The sequence below is a fragment of the Haemaphysalis longicornis genome, unplaced genomic scaffold (genome assembly GCF_048455015.1).
Source record: "Haemaphysalis longicornis isolate Haplotype H1 unplaced genomic scaffold, Haemaphysalis longicornis Haplotype H1 scaffold_1, whole genome shotgun sequence".
Classification (NCBI taxonomy): Eukaryota; Metazoa; Arthropoda; class Arachnida; order Ixodida; family Ixodidae; genus Haemaphysalis; species Haemaphysalis longicornis.
In genome coordinates this window covers 191,092,779-191,114,456 of record NW_027526203.1, presented here as the reverse complement: position 1 = coordinate 191,114,456, position 21,678 = coordinate 191,092,779, and the positions used below count along the sequence as shown (strand labels likewise).

General features: G+C 46.8%; 1 protein-coding gene across 1 annotated transcript in view; it reads left to right on the top strand.

Moving 5' to 3' along the window:
* LOC144140310 (bone morphogenetic protein 1-like) overlaps positions 1–21,678 on the top strand; it is an 892,396-nt gene that overhangs the window by 626,455 nt on the left and 244,263 nt on the right. The window contains exon 7 of the mRNA XM_077672292.1: positions 11,625–11,852. Within this exon, the coding sequence (XP_077528418.1) occupies positions 11,625–11,852 (228 nt within the window). The remainder of the gene's footprint in view (positions 1–11,624; positions 11,853–21,678) is intronic.

The following is a 21,678-nucleotide window of genomic DNA, read 5'->3' as shown; positions in this document are numbered from 1 at the left end:
GTCGCACCAAAAAAAAAAAAAAAAACTCCAAGTGTGAAGAAAAGTGGCGAGGGGGCAAGGAGCCCACGAGCAGGTGCTGGGAGTGCGCGCCTCAAGAAAAAAACGTGTGGCTAGGGGAGACCCTGGAATCGAAGCCGGAACCTTTACGCTGTGAAACCGGAAACCTAACCACTGAGCCACCCCAAAAGCCCGAAAGAAAATTTGAAAGAAAAAAAAGGTTGTTTTGGAACGCAGTGTGCAACACCTACAAGAAAAAAAGGCTAGATAGGAATTTTCACAAGTATTATAGCCGAGTGGGCTAATTATGAAGCGGGAAAAAATAAATTTAGGCACCGATAGCGTGCAAAAACCATCCCCTGTCACCTTCCCAGGTTGCCTCATTACGAGACGGAAAGGCAAATGCACACATGGGTTGATTAGGTTGGAAATAAATAACAAAAGAACGAAAAGCGATAACCTAACCCCCCCCCCTCCCCAAATTAAGTAATAGAAAACAATTAAAAGACCACCCCCACATGTAACAAAAAGATACGAACAAGGGTTTGAAAAAACGCTTGCCGTGGTCAGAATCTAAGGAGAGATGTGAGAGGCTACGAAGCTGCCAGTCATGGAGAACTTTCAGCGGCAAGTTCGAAATCTATGTCAGGTTCTCCGACGAAGATAGAGGGCCCACCAGCTCAGCTGTTTCTCCAGCCTTGCACCACTAGTGCAAGCTGCGCCAATTTATTTTCATTATTTTCGCATTTTTTTTGCGGGGGGTCCGTTAGAGTAATTATGGCGCAGGCGTGATTTCGGTGTATTTTGTGGTTTCTGTAAGCTAACACTGTTGTTACGCCTGATGTTTTTTGTGTGTGCGCTTTATCTTCGTTTTTTATGCCCAATCGTATCGTTGCAAACCTGTCGCTAACGAATGAAGCAGTTCACTCACGATCTTTTCGTTTTTAGTACCGCAACGTTGAAAGATCTATATACTTGCATTGTGTGTCTAGTTTATCCATTGTTCTTCCTCCTGTGCGCTCGCAGATCGTGACACGCTTTATTGTACTACAGTTCCAACACCCCTTTTAATTCCTTTTAAAATTCCGTGTTCCCCCCCTCCCCCCAAGAATAGAGAAAAATAAAGTGGGGAACAATACCCGCTCCAGCAAGGCTATGGCAGGTTTAAAGCCAATATAAAATAAATGAACGGGGCGAAAAGCCAAACTTTCTTTTTTTTTTTTTTTGATTGAAGAAAAGCCAATTTGCAGGGTTTAAAAAAAAAACTACTTTCCACGTTCCATATGCTCGGGCAGCAGGTACATAGAACGTGAGAAGAGTCGGCAGTTAAGGATGTGATTGAAAGTAAACAAAAGAAAACAGGTAGCAAAATGTCCTAATTGTGAAGTGCAGTTGAAAAAATGTAGTAGCTAGCAGCGTGAAAAAAAAAACCCGGAGAGGCAGCAGAGGAGAAAAAAAAAACACTAAAAAATACAAATACATATGGTGTTTCACTTATAAAGTTCGCCACAAATGTCCGTCTAGAAGTGGCTGTTTTAAAATGAAAGTTCAGTTGGGGTATTCCCGTTCACGAGAATATCTACCTGCGACGCCCTGCTGAAACACCGCACACATTATGCACAGTATCCACAAAATACAAAACGAAGCACCGCCGAGGCACTGTAAAGGTAATAAACAGAAAGTCACTGGGTCCCTCGTAAACACTGCAGCACTCACTGCCACTCACTGTCACATGGTACACGCGATAAAAAAAAACGATACCACGCTGAAGAAAGGCACGAATTGTCCCAGGGAACAGGACTCCAGAGAGAACACGTGTTTCCTGTCATGTGCACACAAAATGCAACTTGAGGAAACACGCACTGGAGAGCCGCACAGATCACAAGTGACATGTTGGGCCGCAGGAATGCCCAGGCTTGTAGATGGTACGGCGCCGATGAAGGACCATTGGAGACACACCGGCATCACACGTCGGGTAAGGAACGGGAAATGAAGTCGACGAGCTCAATTAGGATCTGGATGGCTTCAGAATTATCCAATAGATGCCGAAGATTTGGCGGTTCAAGTGGTGGCCGCACAATGCAAAGCAGTCGTTGAATGTATGATGACGTTTTTGAACACTGCGTCAGATAGTGAGAGACGGAACTGGCGGCCGCACCGCAAAAACACAGGCAGTCCGGCGTAAGTTCGAGACGGAAAAAATAGTGAGGGAATCGGCCATGTCCAGTTATAAGGTGAGTAAGTTTTTTAGACGGCGGAAAAGAAGCAGGCAGATCGAGAACACTCGGCGTCCAGCGGAATAATTCTGTGTCACTGTTGTTCGATGACCACGCCTCCTGCCACAATAGTCGACCTGCTTTCAATAGCGACGAGCGGACCATATGTTTGGATATTTTTCCGCACACATCCTGTCCTCTCGTAGCAGCACTTCGCGCGACTGCGTCGGCGATTTCGTTTCCCCACACGTTAGAGTGCGCTGGCACATGGTACAAGGCCAAGGAGACCGAGCTCGAGAGCAAGAGAATGTCATGTTTCAATTGGTGGATTGTGGAGGACTTATTGAAAGGATTGTTGAGTGCCAGAAGTACAGAAAGACTGTCAGAGTATATATTGACAGGAGAGGAAGGCCTATTGTCCAGGAGGAACTCGATGAGTTTTTGCAGGGCTATCACTTCAGCGTCAAAGGATGTAGTAGGAGAAACTAAACGGAACCTTCTTACGGCGTGCACGCGGTCGGGCCCGTTCAGAATGACAAAGGCTGCTCCAGCCGCAGTGGGTGTGTGGGAACCGTCTGTGAAAGCGTGGAGAGCGGAGAGATGAAGTCGCTGGTTCGCCTCCGCGCTCGTCAGGCGGCCACTTCGGACACGAAGACGTCGCGCAGGATGAGTGGCGAGACCGATGGGAAGGTCTACGTCGGCAGGTCTGAAGGAAACCGAGTGGAATGTGATTGATTGTCGATGATGAAACAGTAAAAAGATGCGCACAGCGATGTCAAGGTGAATGTGTAACGGGAGCGCATTGGCGATGACCCCAAGGGCTGCTGTCCTCGTCGTGGTGTAAGCTCCGGTGATCGCGAACAATGATGACCTAAGCAATGAGTGAACTCGAGCTTTTAGACTATGGTGTTGATTTAAGTGCCACCAAGCGGGAGCGGCGTAGGAAATTACAGGAAGGACGACCAGATGATGCAGTTGACGCAGATGAGAACGGTTGACGAGGGTGTGCATGCGTGCAAATCTAGTGAGCGAAACAGCCATTTTCTCAACAATTGATTTTAAATGGTTGGTGTGGGCCACAAAGGTCAAATGGTTGTCAAATACAACTCCTAGCAGTTTCATTTCGGTGACTTGCTTGAGGGTTACACCAAGAAGTCTGATGGTAGGCTTCCGTATCGCACCTCGGTCACCTCTTGAAACGAGGAGGCAAGAACATTTGGAAGGGTTTAGCCTTAGCTTCGCCTTCTCTGCCCAAGTAGTAATCTTGTACAGCGTTTCATGGGCAGTGGCTTCTAGTTGACGGCGCGTGCGCGCGTGAATGACGATAACCGTGTCATCTGCGTAGGCCTGTAAATACGCGTCTTCCGGCATGGGAATGCAGAGCATGTCAAAAATATAGGCATTCCACAAAAGCGGGCTAATGGGAGAACCTTGAGGAGACCCCTTTGTTGTGAAGTGGGTAATGTTTCCTGAGAACGCCTCGTAACGAACGGTGCGCCCTTCAAGGAACGATTTTAGCAGCTCATAGATGTTTCTAGGGCAATTGTGTGTGCGAAAAATGTACAAAAGTCGGGGGTGCCAAATAGTGTCAAATGCCCCAGCGAAATCAAGGGATATAAAAAGAGACAGGCCACCATGGTCTCGATGGTGTTGCAGACGGCTACGCAAATCAAACAAAGCGGTTGTTGTGTTGTGTCCCAAGGTAAAACCATACTGATGTGGATGAAGGAGCCCGGAACGGTGTAGCAAATAGTAAAATCGTGAATTTAGCATTCGTTCTAGCAGCTTCCCAATCATCGACGTAATGCATATTGTCCTGTATGAAGAAGGCTCCGTCGGCGGACGTCCAGGTTTCAATAAAAATTTAACGCGGGCTTGCTTCCAGTGAGGAGGAAAGTAGCCAAGAAGAAGGCAAGAGTTGAACACGTGAAGCAGGAACGAAGAGATGTGGTGAACAAGAAGATGAACGATGGGAGTGGTGATGTTATCAGGTCCCGGAGCAGAACCCCAATTCAGTTTTCTGGAGGCCAATCGCAACTCACCAAGAGTAAAGAGCTCGTCGTGGACTTCCGTGTGGTATCTAGTTGTGGCAATGACGACCCTCATTGCTTTGTGGGCCAGAGTGTCGTCTTCATGGCAATCAGAAGGGAAGTGAGTTTTCAGGAGGAGACCTGCCGACTCTAATGTGCTTGTTGTCGACGTATCATCCGGTAAGTGCAGAGGGGATAAAAGAGAAGGTTCTCGGTGCTTCCGAAACGCGGCTTTGAATGGTTGCCCGAACAAGCTCTTGCGGGACGCATCTGCACATGCCTGTCTTAGGGCCTTGTCCTTGGCGATCTGTATGTGATCTCTGTAGGCGGCGAGACTCCTGTAATAAACAATACGATGATTTGCCCGCAAGAGTGGATCCCGGCACTTCTGGTACCGCCTCCGCAATACTCGCACCGCCGATCTCTCCCTCGCCAGAGCGTCGCTCCACCACGCGTTTCCCCTGTGTTCCTTCAGGGGTCGTTCAAACTTATTTTTTAAAATGGCTAATTTGGAATAGAAAACGTCAAGAACTGTGTTGAGGGCGGACTTCGTACAGACATCTTGCGGGTTAAAATTTTGAATCCAATCATCTGCTGCCTATTCCTCAAACAAATATTGTAATGATGCCTTGGTAAGTCGTCTTTTCAAGGGCAGTGGAAACCGTTGCAGGCCGAATACTACGTACTTGTGATCTGATAAAGTTGGCGTGTCATGTACATTCCACAAACAATCACCTTCCCATATAGGACCGGAAACAAGGGTAAGGTCGATCCAAGACTCCGAGTAGGCATTTTGAAAGGTCGCTACCGAATTTGGGTCATTCAGTATTTTGAGTCGGGTTGAGTGGATGAAGTGGGCGATCTGGGCGCCGCGGGAGTTCAAAACATCGCCTCCCCAAATGGGATTCCGGGCGTTGAAATCTCCTGCCAATATCACATTCGTAGCACAGTATCGTTCGAGGACGTCATTAATCCGAGACAAAATAAAGCCCATCGGCACTGATGGTGCAGCATAAGTAGCGATAAGAAGTATGGTGGACTGCTGATTTTGAAGTCGCAGAGCTACAATATAAGGAGACACGGTGAGGGGAAAGACATCGAATTTAAGCCGGGGTATGAGGACCATGCATCGGGGAGTGTCTTGATGCAGAAAACGAAGCCAATTGGGTGGCACTTCAAGCACGGTTGACCCGCAGGCATATGGATTACAAACAACAGCCACATCAATGTGCTCTGCTTCGACGAAATCAACAAGATGTGGAGTTGCCCCACGAGTGTGGTCTAGGCTTGTCTGAAGAAATTTTAAAGAACCCATGTGGAATTTTGAGCGGTCGGTTGGTTGGAGCTGGAGCTGTTGTGCTAGGCGGAAACGGTAGAGGGCGAGATAGATGTCGGAGTGGTGTCATAAATAGTTTTTTGACGCATGCGGGCAACCCTCCATTCTATTGTAAAACAGCACTGTGCGTTGAAGGTGTGGTTGAAACGTCGCCCTGCGGCGCGACACTCCCTGCACACAACGTTCTCTTTGTGGACAAGGGTGCAGTCTTCTGCGAGGTGATCACCCGCACAGTACAAGTAGCAGACACTCTCCGAGTTGCATCGTAGAGCGACGTGGCCGTATGTGCAACAACGACTGCACGCCGCCACGTAGAAAGTTTCTTTAATGGGACAGGACGTCCAGCCGATCAATAAGCGATCTTTCGCTTTCAGGATGTGGTAGACGGACGGCGAAACCTCCACAATATGGACGTTGTTACCAGTACGGTCTTTAAAGTAGGTCCTGTGTTTAAACTCTTCATCGCGGATATTCAACCCATTGCGAGCATTGATGTTCGTGCGCAATATAGCTGGAACGATGCTGGGGTCTACACCACTGATTTTAAACTGTGGCAAACGGCGTGGAGGACGGATGACTTTGATGGCTGTTCTAAGCTGAGTGTTTCCTTCGATGGCTTTTTCGAGATTCTCAATCGAAGCTCGGTCCGCAGACACTACCGTCAGCCCGGTGCGGTTGGGAATGAGTTTAACTTGTTTCACTCCGATTCCGGATGGATCGTTCCCAAAAGTTGATTTGAGCAGGGTAATAGTTCCGGGGCCAGGATGAGCAGATGGAAGAAGAGGCCTAATGTGCAAAACGTGGTTTGGGTCAGTTGCAAGAGGCCTAACTTCTTTGTCTGGGTGGTGTTGCACAGGCTGAAGGGGAGGATAGAGTGACGGTTCGGGGACGCGTGCATTGCACGCATAGTCCCTGGGGTTACGCAGAGCATTCGCGAAGGACTGCCGCGGCACAGATGGCGGATTATGTGGGATGACTTCATCATGGCGGCACTCAGCTAACTGCGATCGTAGCTCGTCGATCGTGCCTTCGGCGCGGGATAACTTCGTACGTAGGGACATGAACATTGTCTGCAAGTCGAAGAAGAGGTCCATAATCCTTTCGCACACTGGGTGCAATACTTTGTTTCTTCCATCACTGAGAATATTTAGGAGCTGCTTCCCTTTGTCGCGGAGGAGGGAGGTATCTTCTTCTCTTTCAACAGGCGATCCCTCAAAAGGGTGCGTCGGACGCGCCACAGGGCTGGAAGCACGGGCACTGTCACTGTGAGCGTGATCCCACGGGGGATTGCACCCCTCTGCATGATGATGACTACCTTGGGAATTGCCAGCTAGTAACGACTCTTGATCTTGAATCTCTCGTTGAACATCACCGTTCGGACCGTTAGCGCCGTCTGCGAGTGATCCACGAGATGTTTGGCGGAGCGCTACGGGTGGTTGATGTTCCATTGCGTCCCTGAAGCGAGCTCGCGTCGGGCGCTTCAATGCAGGTTTCCCTGCGGCCTATACACGATGGCCTGCAACCCCCACTAAGCCTAACCGGCTAACCGGGCTCCTACAGTCAAACCCATTGCCTTGGGAAAAACATGCAGGCTCACCGGCACCACCGGAGACGCTCAGACGAAGGAACGTGCCGCTGGTTAATCACCTCGAGGTTCGTAGACTGGAAAATCACGTTGCGAACAAAGAGCAGAAAAAATCGTGGCTTCGTCTTCCAACGTTGAAAGATCTATATACTTGCATTGTGTGTCTAGTTTATCCATTGTTCCTCCTCCTGTGCGCTCGCAGATCGTGACACGCTTTATTGTACTACATTTCCAACACCCCTGCTTTGGAAGTCAGAAGGCTGCTGGCAGTATTAGACGAGTAAATAGATAACAAATAATTTGACAATCAGCGGCGGTCAATTCTCGCCAAGCGGCGCCTCACTCTCCAGCGATCCATGGTGCTCTTAATTCAATTGGAAATGAGCAAATATTTCAATTATTTGCAGTCGTTACTTTCCAATTCACGACGCATTAGGATCAATGATATCAGACAGAAAGTGATGTCGCACCTACAGTGCAAGAGAGCCAAGCGAATACTGCTGCCGTCAAGAGATTGAACGGTCGGAAAAGTTATGAGTAAAATCGTTCTAATTGCCTAAACGACTATCTAATCAAACACCCCAAAAAGGTTCTAGCCTCTTACGTGTCGGCCATAAGAGGGTGCACCATGTTTTACGGGATTGTTGTTCCGTCCAGAGGGAAAAAATTCCACCCCCGTTCTATTCCTAACGATAGAAGTGATATTCATATTATTGCTCTCATTTCAAATTGTGCATCCAACCAATTTAGGCTCGTACGTATAAACACTAGCACAAACATTTCATAAAAATTTGCAGCCCATAAAATGAAAAATAAAAGTGCTCTGATCCAATTGTATTTGCAGCTCATGCTTTCGTCATGGGTCAACTTAAAGGGGCCCTGAAAGGCATTTTGAGCACACTAAATGAACTAGCGCAACCGTTAGATTGGGTCGTCAACGTCCTCTGTGCCAAGTATTACTCTTTTACGCGCAGCGGAAAGCTCACACTTTTGTTGCAAAGTTTGTCGTTTTTTTCTCACCCTTCCCTTCGTGTTTTTGGACGCCGCCATCTTCACATGTCTACATCATTGATTCCCAGATGTTCGTCATGAGCTAGACATCCTGCTATTGGGCGGCTTTTTCACGCACTTCCGGCAAAGAGATGAGTCGTCTGCTCAGCGTCGGCTCGCCGGCTGATCCGCCAGCGGAGTGCCGGAGTGCTTGGGCATTTTACGACAAACGAAACAAGTGTAAAACAAACGCTTAACCGTTTGTATTGAATGCAACACGGCCATAACACGACATGGATATTCTGTTACCTGAGTACGTTCCATAAAGAAAGCGTTGAAGCCCCGTGACACTTCTTTCGTGCAATCGCAGAGAACGCCCTCAGCCGAATGCCCGGGTTTGACACGCATTTTATTCAACTTCAAAACAATCCAGAGATGCGTTTCTAACGAACACAACGTCACAACATGCGTTGAAAGTCTGAACCACGATTGACACAGGACGGGTTGCCTCCTGCCCGTTGTAAATTCGGTACTCACCTCGCGCGCGGTTTGCGGGGATGAACAGCAAGTCACTTAACTCTGGCGCACAAGCCGATGGCTTTTAGCCACGCACACTGCACATACCCCATGCGAGGTTGAGTCGTACGTCGCTCGAGAAAGATAATCCAGACCATGGGAAGCACTATCCACCCGCAGAAGCACAACGTCGCATTTCATCGCGAAACAAAGGCGTCCACAACACACGCACCATCGCCTCCTGTAATGCCAAACGCATCTCGCACTTCCCAATGGGAGTGAGTGGTACGCCTGAAGTGCCCACATGTCGCGAAGTGGGGCCCCAAGCTGAACCGGGATCACGCAACCGTAACTGACTTCTGGAGCGGTTTGTGCCTTGTTGCCAAGGCAACCGATGTTTGAGATTGTTAAAGAAATGGCGCTCGCTCCAGCGCTAGAAAGCTCAGAGCCACGACGGAGCATGTTTTGCCAACGTTGCCGCTCTCCACCACGCGTCGCCCCAAGCTGAACTGGTCACATGATTGAAGCGTTTTGTGCACGGGTTCTGTATCGGTTTAATATGACTTTTTCACATGCCGCCGGCAGGAATTACCACCGCCGCAAAATAAGACCTGGCACCAGCGGGGACACATCTGATACGGCACTTTTTGGATAAACAGTGCGCGGTGCATCAAGGGAACGAGCGCACGACCCTCCCCGTGCGGCTGCGAGTTCGCCGCCGATAAAAAGTCATGTGCCGCCAGCAACGTACACCGCGAAAGGGCGAGGCCAGGCCGCAGGATACATGCGGCCAGATTTTTCGTTCGCTTTTCCAGCCTTGAGCGGAGTGAGGGATTCATGGTGTCAACAAAGCTTGCCCGTAGCAGACGACAGTCTGAGCAGCACAATAGCGGAAGTACGTCACCGCTGCGGAGAGCAGCATCATGGGAGGCAAGGCTCATGCGCCGTCAACAGCGGAGAGTAAGTCGAAAGGAGGAGAAAACGCGGAGGGACGATAATGCGCGGTTTTTGATTTACGATTTCTCAGCTAATATTCATCGCTTTAATAATTCTTGCGGGAGGAGATTGCAAATACATTGTTCTATTTGGGTACATGTACATCCATGCATCGGCGGAAGGTATTTCAGGACCCCTTTAAAGGCGCATTGTGGTGAATTGGAAACATTGTCCGATGATGTGTTTTTTTTTTAATCTGTGAACCCTTACACCAGAAAAGTGGGACTCGAAAACGCCGTCCTCCTTGAAAAGACGTTGGCATTGAAGACACACTGGCAATGCCGGGGGCTAAATTTGCCAGATTTAGAATGAAGCCTGTTCGTGAATAAACAAAAAAGTTTACAATAACAATAAAAAGCGTTAAAACCAACAGTGATTGATTATAAAGTTTAACGAGCAGACGATGCACAGGCGATGAAGTGCGCCGTAGTGGAAGGCTCCGGATTAATTTTGACCACCAGGGGATCCAAAATCAACATTATGCGGACTCAGAATTAAAGCAGACTGAGAACCTGCCGTATGACGGCATTAGGGTAGCTGGTTGATCGGCTGCGAATGGCGCATGACGTTTAGTGTTCCACTCATTACAGATAAACCAAGCCTCTAGACTTTCACGAAAAAGCCATATAATGAATTACATGGGTTGTACAGCCTAATCTAGCCACCAATTAGATTTCGACAAATTCACTTATACACCCTTTAAAGAAGCGGAAGGTCTGTCAGACGGCTTACGTGCAAGGCACCACGAGAAACTGCGCTGGAAGTTTCGCTTCACGTTTTGTGCGTACAGAAGACTAGAGAGTTCCCGTAGGTGATAACAATTGCCCCCCACGACATCTTCAACATAACAGTTACATTCAGTTAACGTTCAGGCTGTACAACTCACGTTTCGTAATCATCACACGGTCGCTATCCGAACTAAGACGTTCCCAGCCTTTGCTATGTTTAGTTGGGGTACAAAATTAAGCGACTTTGTACAAACTCGTAGTTTTTTTTTTTCAAAAAAGCGGCAACATTACGCAAATGGGAGACGGGAAAACACAAGAAAAAGGACTACTCATAACTCGCATTTACGTGGGAGAATAACAACTTGAAATCACCGTAACATTCTGCGCGCAGGCTCACTGCCATCAACACAAGCATCGCAAATAGTAAATGTGATACTGTCGTGATCTGATAATGTCACGAGGTCAAGAAAGTCTACTTCTTGCTCGGACAATGCTATGGACGGATAATTGTCATAGTCTATTTCTACTGCTTGCTTTCTTAATGTGAAATGCCTCTAAAATTGTTCAAGTCCTGTTATGTCGGTGTTTAAAGCTCACAGCGGCGTCCCGAAAATCAAGAGCGAGCGAAAAGACGCTGCAGCGAGTTCCCGTTCTATTGTCCTTTTTCACGCTTTTTGAAGAAATCACGAATACTCTTTTCTTGTTCACCACAATAAGGCGAAATGAAGAGCCAGTACAAACGTTTCGGCTCATTATTTCTCCCCTACTCGCCGGCATGCTGCCGTATTCGGCTCTCTGATTCTTGTCTAGTGCGAAAAATGTCGTAGGCATACACAAACCAGGTACGAAATTATAGGTTCATGAATTTAAATGGGGCAAGGCTAATGACATGGTTTTATTGCAGTTACTTACTTGTAGTAGTAGTTAAAGGTAAAAGCTTTGATATATATTGCGCTCTGTAGCTGAGCCAATCATAGATGCTATGCTTTTGTAGCGATTGTGCGTAGCAGATACTACTGACTTGTATGCTTCTACGATGTTGCCGCTCAGTGCTCGTCGGCACAACGCAAAACAGTATTTCGTCTTGCCTTCACACGTTGTGTTGCTTGATACATATTTTGCAAAGAAAAACAATGTTTCGAGGCGCCGCTTACAACCGAGCGCTTGACGTAACCCTTTGGTAACAAGGCCCCGCTAACCTTGGCGTCCTCCTTGCCCACTCTCTCGCAGAGTGTGGGCGCACGATGCAGGAGCCCAGCGGCCTGATCGCGTCTCCCGAGCTGGTGAACAGCGTGACTCCGCCGGCCGAAGGCGAGTACTGCGAGTGGCGCGTGACTGCCACGCACGGAGAGCGCATCGTGCTCAACGTCACCCAGCTCGACATCTATGAGTCGGACAGTTGCGAGACCGACTACCTCGAAGTGCGTGACGGCTACTGGCACAAGTCGCCGTTGCTGGGTGAGTCGTTTCACACCGCGATGTGCACCCTAGCTCCTTCCATTTCAGGAACGCCCGAACGTTCTCGTCTCGTCGAAGTTGCAGAGAAGGCCCTAGCGGGAGCAGCACACTCCCTATAAATCGGCGCATAGACTTGGACCACGCGGTGCAGCTCTGGCTACACATTTTGATTCACTGTTGGAACACTGTAAGGGGAGATAAGATAACCTTTCTTGCCCGGTACCTCCAAAGAGAGCAACGAAACCCTATTCGCGAAACCTGGCGCTCGCACTTATCGACGGTAAGTGCAAACGGTCACCGGCCCCCAAAAGTTGTCTGACATTCTAAAACTCCAACTTAGACCATAATTTTTTCGCCATCATACCCTCTAAAATCGCAGTTAATCAAATAAATCCGCATTGTCAAATTTTCCGAGGGAAAGCTCTACAACGCCACATCATCCAAGGTCATTCATCGCGCCGCATTCACCTTCAGCCGCCGACACGCAAGCTGCACCTTTCTTATCTCTTTCCTTGCTCGAAGCTTCCCCGCTGCCATACTGCGTGACCAGGCGAGTTAGAACGGCTGCTTTGCCCGCGCTTTATCTCCCAGTGGCGGCTGGGCCGCTGGCGCGCTTCAGCGGAAACGAACTGCGTGACTGGGCGAGAGTTTAACGACTTATGCTACGCTCATTGAGTTTACAGTGGCGAAAACTAGAACAACACACGATGCGCGCACGCGAAAGTGCTGCTTCGCGGCCGCCGGCTGGGCTGTCTGTGCGTGCCTTTCAGCGCAAGCGAAAGGATGAATCCAATCATCCTGTAGATACAGCTTGTCGGCAGGCTGCGAAATGTCAAGCAAAGGCAAACTCTCGTGAAGCACCATGTTCTTAACGAAAGTTTGCCTTCGATAGTTTGCCATAGTCTGCTTTCGCTCCTGATAACTGTTTAGAAGTGTTAAGCCTGCCCCATTTTTTTCTGGTGTGTGTTATTCAGAAATTTTTTTCAGATTTATTAAAAAACCCGTTGACCTACCTATATGTGAATCGGCAAGTCATCAGCGGCAAACCAATAAGCCGCTTCCAGAATTCAAGGTAGTGTGAAAAGTGAATTTCTACAAGAACAGCGGACTTAATTCTACAGCTTTGGTGGCTACATTGACCAAAGTGTAATATAATCTATAGGAAAACAAGGGAAAAACAAAACAAAATATGTTTGTGCAAGCTGTGAATTGTTATATATTAGTAATCGACAGTGGCACTTGCTTACAATAACATTGCATGCAAGGTCTAGGAAAGCGATGGCGCTGTGCACCTATCTACGTCGCTGCCTGTCGTATATACCCTTATCATTTCTAAAGCAAGCCCTAAGCGTGTTTAGACTCGATGTTTAGCATTTAGTGTGTAAGGTGGCACAACGATACCCCGAGTAAGCTAGTAGACGCCAGGCGGCGAGAACATCGCACGCGCAATATAAACGCCTAAACAACGATGCATAGCCAACAAAGAAATCAGAAACACTCAGGAAAGAGCCCCGGCTACTGCTGAAGTATGTCAAACTAGTCAGCCACCGCTCATAACGCCATCGGCGGAGGCATATACGTACAAGCTGCAGCCGGTACAAACCGCCCAGAACATTCTTCCCCACATGCTCAACTAGCGTAGTCTTTCGGCGACCTTAAAGTCAGGACTGTGAGCTTTGCAGCGACTGGTATGCAGCGCAGAAAACAACATTGTGGTTCTATAACGCCGCTGGCCTTTATACATTTATAACTCAGCTTGTATCATGCTCGAGATAAAACCGGTTATAAGGGACCACGTCATCGGGCCCGACAGAGAGGTAAAGTAGCGACCTGCTCCACATTTGGTCGTTGGTGGTTTGCATGAGCGCGCTCACTTAAGCATTACCTATGTACTTAAGTTCATCGTGTTATGTAGCAGCAGTGCGTCACTTAGAGAGGCACTAAAGTCAAAGTACGAGTTGCTCAAAATCGATAGATTAGCTCACCGCGAACACGAATAGACCACTCTTGCGCTAGCTTTTTTTTTTCAGTAAGGTAAAAAATAGCGAAAACGTGAAGGCAGGTGCCGCCGCCACTGACTATACCGCGCAACTTGCACCGGAAGTGCTTAAATCATCGATTGTGCGGAACGTCGTTCCTGGCTGCCGCTGGATGGCGCTACTCGTCCATGCTTGGTACGGTGGTACCGCTTTTCGGGCAAGTGTGCGAGCTACGCACGAGCGGTTTCTTCGACGCCAACATTGGCGGGACCTCAAAAGGACAATAGCTTTTTTATTTATTTATTTATTCAGAATACCCCTAAGGGCCGTCTCACAGGAGGGTATTACATAGGGGGGGTATAACACATACAGGTACATGAAAATGATTAAAAAGACCAGAAAAAACGCAAACTGAAAAATTATACAAATACTAAATAGATTAGAGTACAATATATGGTCAATATTCTTGCCGCATAATCTTAAGTGATCAGAATAAATAATACTAGTCAGAAACAATAATAAAACTACATTAAAAAATATATTTAAAAATGAACTATGCAAAGAGTAAGTAGAGTCACAACAGTACAATAAAGCGCAAAACTAGTTTACAACAAGCACACGCGCTTATAAAGCATCAATAAATGATAACATCACCAAGAACACCTGTGAATAAAAGAATTAGGCAAACACGGCAATAAATAACACGAACCATAAAACATACGCATTTTATACAGAAGCAAAAAAAAAATACGTTATTTCACGGTTTGCAGTGAGAAAAAGGGATAATACCGCGAAAGGCTCACACATTTGTACTCATAATTAGTAGCTTCTGAAATTCAGTCATATCGGTGACGGTTGCAATGTTTGATGGTAAGTCATTTCACTCGGTTTTTCTGCGCGGTATGAACGATCTAGCGTAATGAAATGTGCGACAAGGGAAGCGTTCGATTTTAAAGGGATGATCGCGGCGCATGAAGATAGCAGAGGGTGGCCTGAAGAAGTCCTCGTGAAGTGATGTGTGATGGTAGAGCTTATGAAGTAGTGATAAGCGAGCTATTTTGCGGCGATGTGATAAGACTTCAAGTTCGGCACGAAGCTTCAATGAAGTGACGCTGTTGTGACGTGAGTAATCAGAAAAAATAAAACGTACAGCACGGTTCTGCACGGCTTCAATGTTTTTAATAAAGTAGTCTTGATCGGGATCCCAAATGGCGAACGCATATTCTATTTTAGGGCGGATTAGGGTTATATAAGCCAGTTTAAGGAAGTGCGAGGGGGTGTGTTTCAAGTTACATTTAATAAGGAACCCGAGTGAGCGATTTGCTGAAGCAAGGGTGACGTTAATGTGGTGATGCCATGACTCGTCAGACTGAATGTTAACTTAATTTGTATCTTTTTTCTAATGACAAGTTCAGAAACTTCGTTACAACAATTTCAAGTATTACTCTTCAAACAAGCGACTCTCGCACACGTAGCGCTGACAGGGTATTTTCTACAGTTCTTGCAATATTCATTGCCCTCCGTCCTTAACAAATTTCAAAAAGATGATATCAACTACAGAAGATGTACGAAGACGAATCTGCGTAAATATTTTGTGGCCAATACCTATTTGCCTTGCTTTTGCGCACTTGGGTTGGCTTTTATTGTTTGTTTTAGTTTCTTTTTGTTTCACACAGTGAAGTGTCACATGCCTTGGATAAGGTATAGCGGGTTCTGTTCAATTTCAAAATTGTCTTTATTGTGTCTATGCATTTTTTCTGTTGTTACCTAATGTATGTCATGATTAATATTATCTAAGAGTGTGTACACTTATGCATTGTTGTTCGTATATAGGTGTGTTTTACATGTTATATATCTGTTAATTTCACGTATATATTAGCGTGTGTATGCTTTTTACCGTTATCAAACAGCTGCTGTGTTTACGGGCTGCCAGGCACCCTTCAAGTGGTCGCTGACCGCTTTTTCGCCTGGTGGACCCCCGACACTGTAATGTTGGAAATAAACTTGAAATTGAATTGAAAAAAATTGAAATTGAAAGATATTTATACGAGGTCGGAAGCTCCACTGAAGTATTAGAGAGAGAGAGAAAGCCTTTAATAAAAGCTGAAGAGGTCAGCCCCACTAACGGTAGGGCTTGCTATTCCAGATGGGGTGAATAAAGTGAGGTGACAGCCAAAAATAGACAGAAAAAGAAAAGGAAAGAAAGAAAGAAAAGAGGAGAAATGCACACATATACAAATTGTACATGCTCAGAGAGTTCACAGAACCTCTTCCAGCCCTGTTTCCGCAAGAAAAGTAAGCAGTGTTTTTGTACCGAGCACTGCCTCGAAGTATTGTTTAGTAAGTAAGACGTTGGAATACGGGGCGCTTTTTTTTGTAAAACTCATTAACTTAGTTTTAGAAGGATTTAGTGTCATTAGCCACGTTGTGCACCACAAAGTTAAAGAGACAAGATCAGATTGTAGATATTGTCGATCAGTTTCAGAAGAAATGGTACGGTAAAAGACACAATCGTCAGCGATAGCCTAACTTTAGGATTGACTGAGGAGGGTAAGGTGTTAATATACATAAGGAAAAGCAAGAAACCAAGCACACTTTCTTGGGGATCTCCAGATGAAACTTCAACAAAAGGAGAGTTAAAGTTATTGACAGACGTGAATTGTTTCCTACTGGAAAGAAGGCTTGCAGCTAGGCGAGAATAAATGGGTGAATATTAAGCAGCCTAAGTTTTAATAATCGCCGATGGGGAGGGACACGGTCGAATGATTTTGAAAAGTCAAGGAATATGGCGTCAGTTTGATGCCGGCGTGCAATGATGAGTACAAGTCATGAGTAAATCCTGCGAGTTGAGTTTCGCATGAATAGCCCTTGCGAAAACCGTGCTGGTATTTGAAGATAATATTGTGTTCCTCTAAATAGGAGATTACTTGTGACTGTATAATGTGTTCAAAAAGTTTACATTAGGCACTAGTTAAAGATATGGTTCTGTAACTAAGCGGAAATGAGCGATCACCAGATTTAAATAACGGCACTATTTTTGCTATTCGCCAGTCCTGAGGAATTGTGCCTGATGATGATGATAGAGGAAATATTGCTGCCAAATAGCGATAGATACCGGAGGAAATATTTTTCAGTATTTTGTTGTTGAAGCGGTTATGAGCGGATGAAGATGAAGTTTTCAACTTTCCAAGTAAAGATATAATACCAGGTTTGTCAATTATTATTTCATACATATTAATGCCGGCAACTACATCTATGTCAGGGCATGAAGTAATATCATCACGAGTAAAAACTGATAATAATGAATCATTTAATAACTGAGCACATTCAACATAGCGTTATTACTGATCACGGATCACATGGAACGTTTTCGGCATTGGATGAACGCTAAAATGGCTATGTGAATGTCAGACTTTCGTTTGATACCAACTTGCTGGTTGCCTTTGGTGTCCCTTTAAGCAGGGTAAAATTTCGCGTCTTTCTTGTAGTAATTGCTTCCCTGTCGGAAGACATGCTACTCCTCGACATACTAAAGCTCAGCAGTGACAGCCTTTAAACCTATTTGACGACTACAAAACGGCAATTACACTTCAGAAGGTATTAACAACAAGCTCTCATTATTTGTTGCCGGTTTTTAAAGCATCCGGTGCACACAGGGCCTTTCCTAAGTTTGTAGCGCTAGTCACGCGATTTTAATATACAAATAAATTTACCCTCGCTTTCCTGAATGTGAAAGTTTGCGCAAGGTGGACCTAGTAAATTTAGAGTGTATCAGAAGGACCTACACCTTCTTCGCCTGCGCTTGAGGTGCAACCATTGGCCATGGTATATGCAAAGAGTACAAGAGCTCGCTTGCCCCCTTGCCGCAGGATCAGGCAGTGACAGCTCCGCGAAGAATCGACTACACACACGAAAAAACAGATCGTCTAACCGGAAGAAGCCAGCTAATGCGCTGGATTGTAAGCGTCGATCTAGAGTAAAGAACTGTCACCAGTGTCCTTACTCGACAAAACGAGATCAATTGACAACCCGTGGTGCGCACTAGGGAATATGAACTACGGAAACTACGTCAACGTAGGCGTCCGGGATTCTTGAATTTCAAGGCCAACTCTACGAGCCCCTGTATCTGGTTCTCCAAGCTCAAACCGGCGAAAAGTACTTGGTGTTAGAAACTGACGATAGTAATCGTAACAATTAGGGTGTTTTCACCTACAGTTTTTCAAACGTCTCTGTTGGATACACTTCATACTATTCATAGTTATCTAAATTTACCGAACACATAAACTGTACCTGGTCGTTGCTTAATATCATTTGTGGGCAACAACTATGGAATATTTTAACTATTCAAATTAAGAGCGTGAGAGGAAAAGGCTGGTGGTGGCGGTATAAACGTTTTATTCGCGCTGACGCGGGGATGGTTGAGCCGTTCCTTGCTTTCTGGAGAGAGAGAGAGGGAGAGAGAGAGAGAGAGAGAGAGAGAGAGAGAGAGAGAGAGAGAGAGAGAGAGAGAGAGAGAGAGAGAGAGAGAGAGAGAGAGAGAGAGAGAGAGAGAGAGAGAGAGAGAGAGAGAGAGACGGCAACATTTCTTCAAAAGGCTGGGAATCCTCTGTCGAGGAGGCCATGCAGTTGCGCCAGGATATCAGCTCGAGCTGGTGACCCAGGTCGCCGCATGCCAGCTGGTCCTCCCACTGCTGAGAAGTTGGTTTTGGGAGGGGTGATGGGTAGAACAAGCGCTGTTTTTTAACTTTTTCCGTATAACGGCGGTTAATTTCGCACATTCCGCATTCTTTAGTGGGAGGTACGGCGTGTCGTATTTTATGCGGCTTATAAGGAGAGCGTGGGAAAGACGTACTGTGTCTCCTTTCTTGAGATAATGGTGGCGGTGAATGACTTGTCGAATAAGGCGAATGCTTTTTATTGAAAGACAGGATACGAAGTTTTGCTGGCGTTCACAATCGCTTACATGCTTCTGGGCTGGTATTTGGAAAGCGTTAAGCATGCTTCTGATATAGGTTTGCAGAAAAAAATTTCTCGGGGTACTTCAGTCTGGTTACGGGAGCGCAGGCTTTCATTAATGCTGGGGCTGAGGTTAACGTACACGCTCCTGCGCGAGCGGTCGTACCAAACAGTACCCTCCTCATGTGTCTGGAACCCACATTTCCTTCGGCTAGGGAGCTAAGTGGCCATGCACGTTTGTCCGTGCCCTATACGTCCCGGATCCCGTATTTATAACGCGCATGCCTGGGCTGTGTCTCAAACCGATTGGTGCCTCTCCCTGCATCCACAACCTACAGTGGCACATCTCCATGCGGCCGTAACTTACAGGGTCACTCTCTGTGCGTCCCTAACTGATGTATGCCACTGCTCGCGTGTGTCAAACCGATATGGTCCAGTGTGAGCGTCCTTAAGTCACGTATCTGTGTGTCCGTAGCGTACGTGACATTGCCCGCGCACCCTTAACCAGCGTGTTTCCGTTGTCGCCGTGCCCGACGTTCCCCCGACTGTCGCAGTGTGCAGCAGGCAGGTGTATTTATAAGATAGTATAATTTATGCGATGAGATTTCAAGGGATCTAGCTGCTATTCTTAGCGACCGAAGGGGTACGGAGCAAGCTCTAGTACCGTAAAAACCCGCGTATAATACGAACCCGCGTATAATACGAGGTGTAATTCGGGGACAGCAAAATCAGAAAAAAAAAGTTTTCATCCGCATATAATGCGAGGTAAAGAGCACAGAAAACATTTATTTGCCCTGCAGTTACCGTTCAGTCATTGTCAGTTTTCTCTGGCACTGTCTCCCGACGTCCGTCCAGTCATCGTCAGGTTCGCTGCCGCTGTCTCCTGAAGTCGCCTTGTCGGAAATGTCTTCCCACAGAAAGTGGTCCTCAGTGCCATCAAGGGTGTTCGAGATGCCGCATTTCTTAAAAGAGCGACTGGCGAGCTCCTCTGGGATAATGGCCCACGCATCCGCGATCCAGCCACCAAGCACCGCTGGAGAAACTCGCGTCAGCCTTTCGGTAGCTGTCACTTACGGGTCTCCTGACCTCATTCACTCTTCGTAGCAGGACCGGATGCTGTCTTTGAAAGGCCTCTTTTATGCAAACGTCTAGCGGTTGCAGCTGGGATGTCATTCCTCCTGGCATGACAATGAGTTCGGTGCGGGGTTTACTAAACAACTTCTTCATGGAATCGGCCTGGTGGCAGCGAAAGGCGTCCAACACGAGCACTGACGGGAATCTCCAATAGTGCTCCAGGCCGCCGCCACCACACAGACTTTATCGAGTCAAGCACCAGTTGCTTCCTCCGCCGGGTCCGCCCACGAATGCTGCCTTTGGTGACACCGAACTGCCGTCCTGCGGCGCAATTCCTGATGGTCTTAGCACATAAAATAACTTTTCTTTTAATTGCAGCAGAATACTGTTTTCATGCAGTCGACATCGTGATAGACTTGCGGCGAACGTGCCGAGATCCTTCGCGTGGTAAAAACAATCAAAATGGCGCCGGCTGAGAGAACCAGCAGCCAGCTAACGCCACCGCAAGATGGCGCACCCTCCGCTGAAACCGAAAGTGCAAATTTTCGGCTGAAAACTTTGGGATCCACATATAATACGAGGCGCAAATTTTACATAGTAAAATTTGGAAAAAAAAACCTCGTATTATACGCGGGTTTTTACGGTAGGTCATGCGGCGGCTTTGCGCTGGACTACTCCGATCTCCCCTCCAGAGTATTGCTATGAACTGAGCGGAATTGGAACAATGTATGACATGGCACAACATAATATAGGCACTCATACTTGAACTTTGTGAGAGTAACTTAACGTGAGTACTTAGGCCGCCGGGCTGAAAGTTGTCTGGCTATTTTGGTTTCAACTGGTCGTTCAAAACCCAGCTGACGGAAACTAGGGGCAATGAAAGGTGGCTCATCAAGATATGCTTCACGTGTAAAAGAGGAACTTACTACATTGTAGCCCAGTTTCATCAGTGTTTTAAGTTGTAACTGTACCACTATGCGCTGACAGGTTACTGGATGCTCAAAACAGCGCTCACGATGGAACTAAAGGGAACGCGTGTGTCCGCAGTGTGCGGAGACCCGCGTGTGTGTCTTAAGGCAGAAGTCATCTGTTCCGAGACTGTATACACAAAAACTTTCCGAGCAAATAGGATTTAATTCCGGCTTCAATAAGCCGATGGTAAAAGCGAAAGGACACGCCAGTAAAAATAAAGCTGGCGCACTTAAACGCCGAATTACCTGCCGGCTTTTTACACAGAGGGGCACTTAGACAGCAGCGCTGTTGTGCGCGAAAGAGAATAAGGATTTTTTTAAAGGGAGTTTGTGACAGGAATGGAAACAGCAGGCGTGTGAAAAGAACATTTTTCGCCGATTGTAAAGTAGCGAATGTCAGGCGTTGTGGGGATTAGGAAGAGGGAGAAAAGGGGGGAAGAAAAAATTCCAAACCTAGATCGGTGGAAGGTTTCAAACTCAACGACGTCCGTGAAAAAATAACATCTCGAAATACATTATATGTGCGGGACTAGTGATGGGACTGTAGGAGAATGATGCAGAAGCAGGGTGCCAGCGTTGCATGAGACCAGAAGTAAAATGCCCAAGAGAAGCATGCACCCCCGCCATATTGGGAAAAAACGAGGCACCGTTGGTGAAAGCACGTATTTATATAAACAAAAAAAAAATAAAAAGAGCGCAATGGACGAGGTCAAAGAAACACAGTTGACTGGACGAGCGCTCGTCCAGTATTCTGTGTTTCTTTGTCATCGTCCATTGCGTTTTTTTTTTAATTTTTAAAGCCATGAACCAATTCGCACAACAAAGCATTCTATTAAGTTTATATAA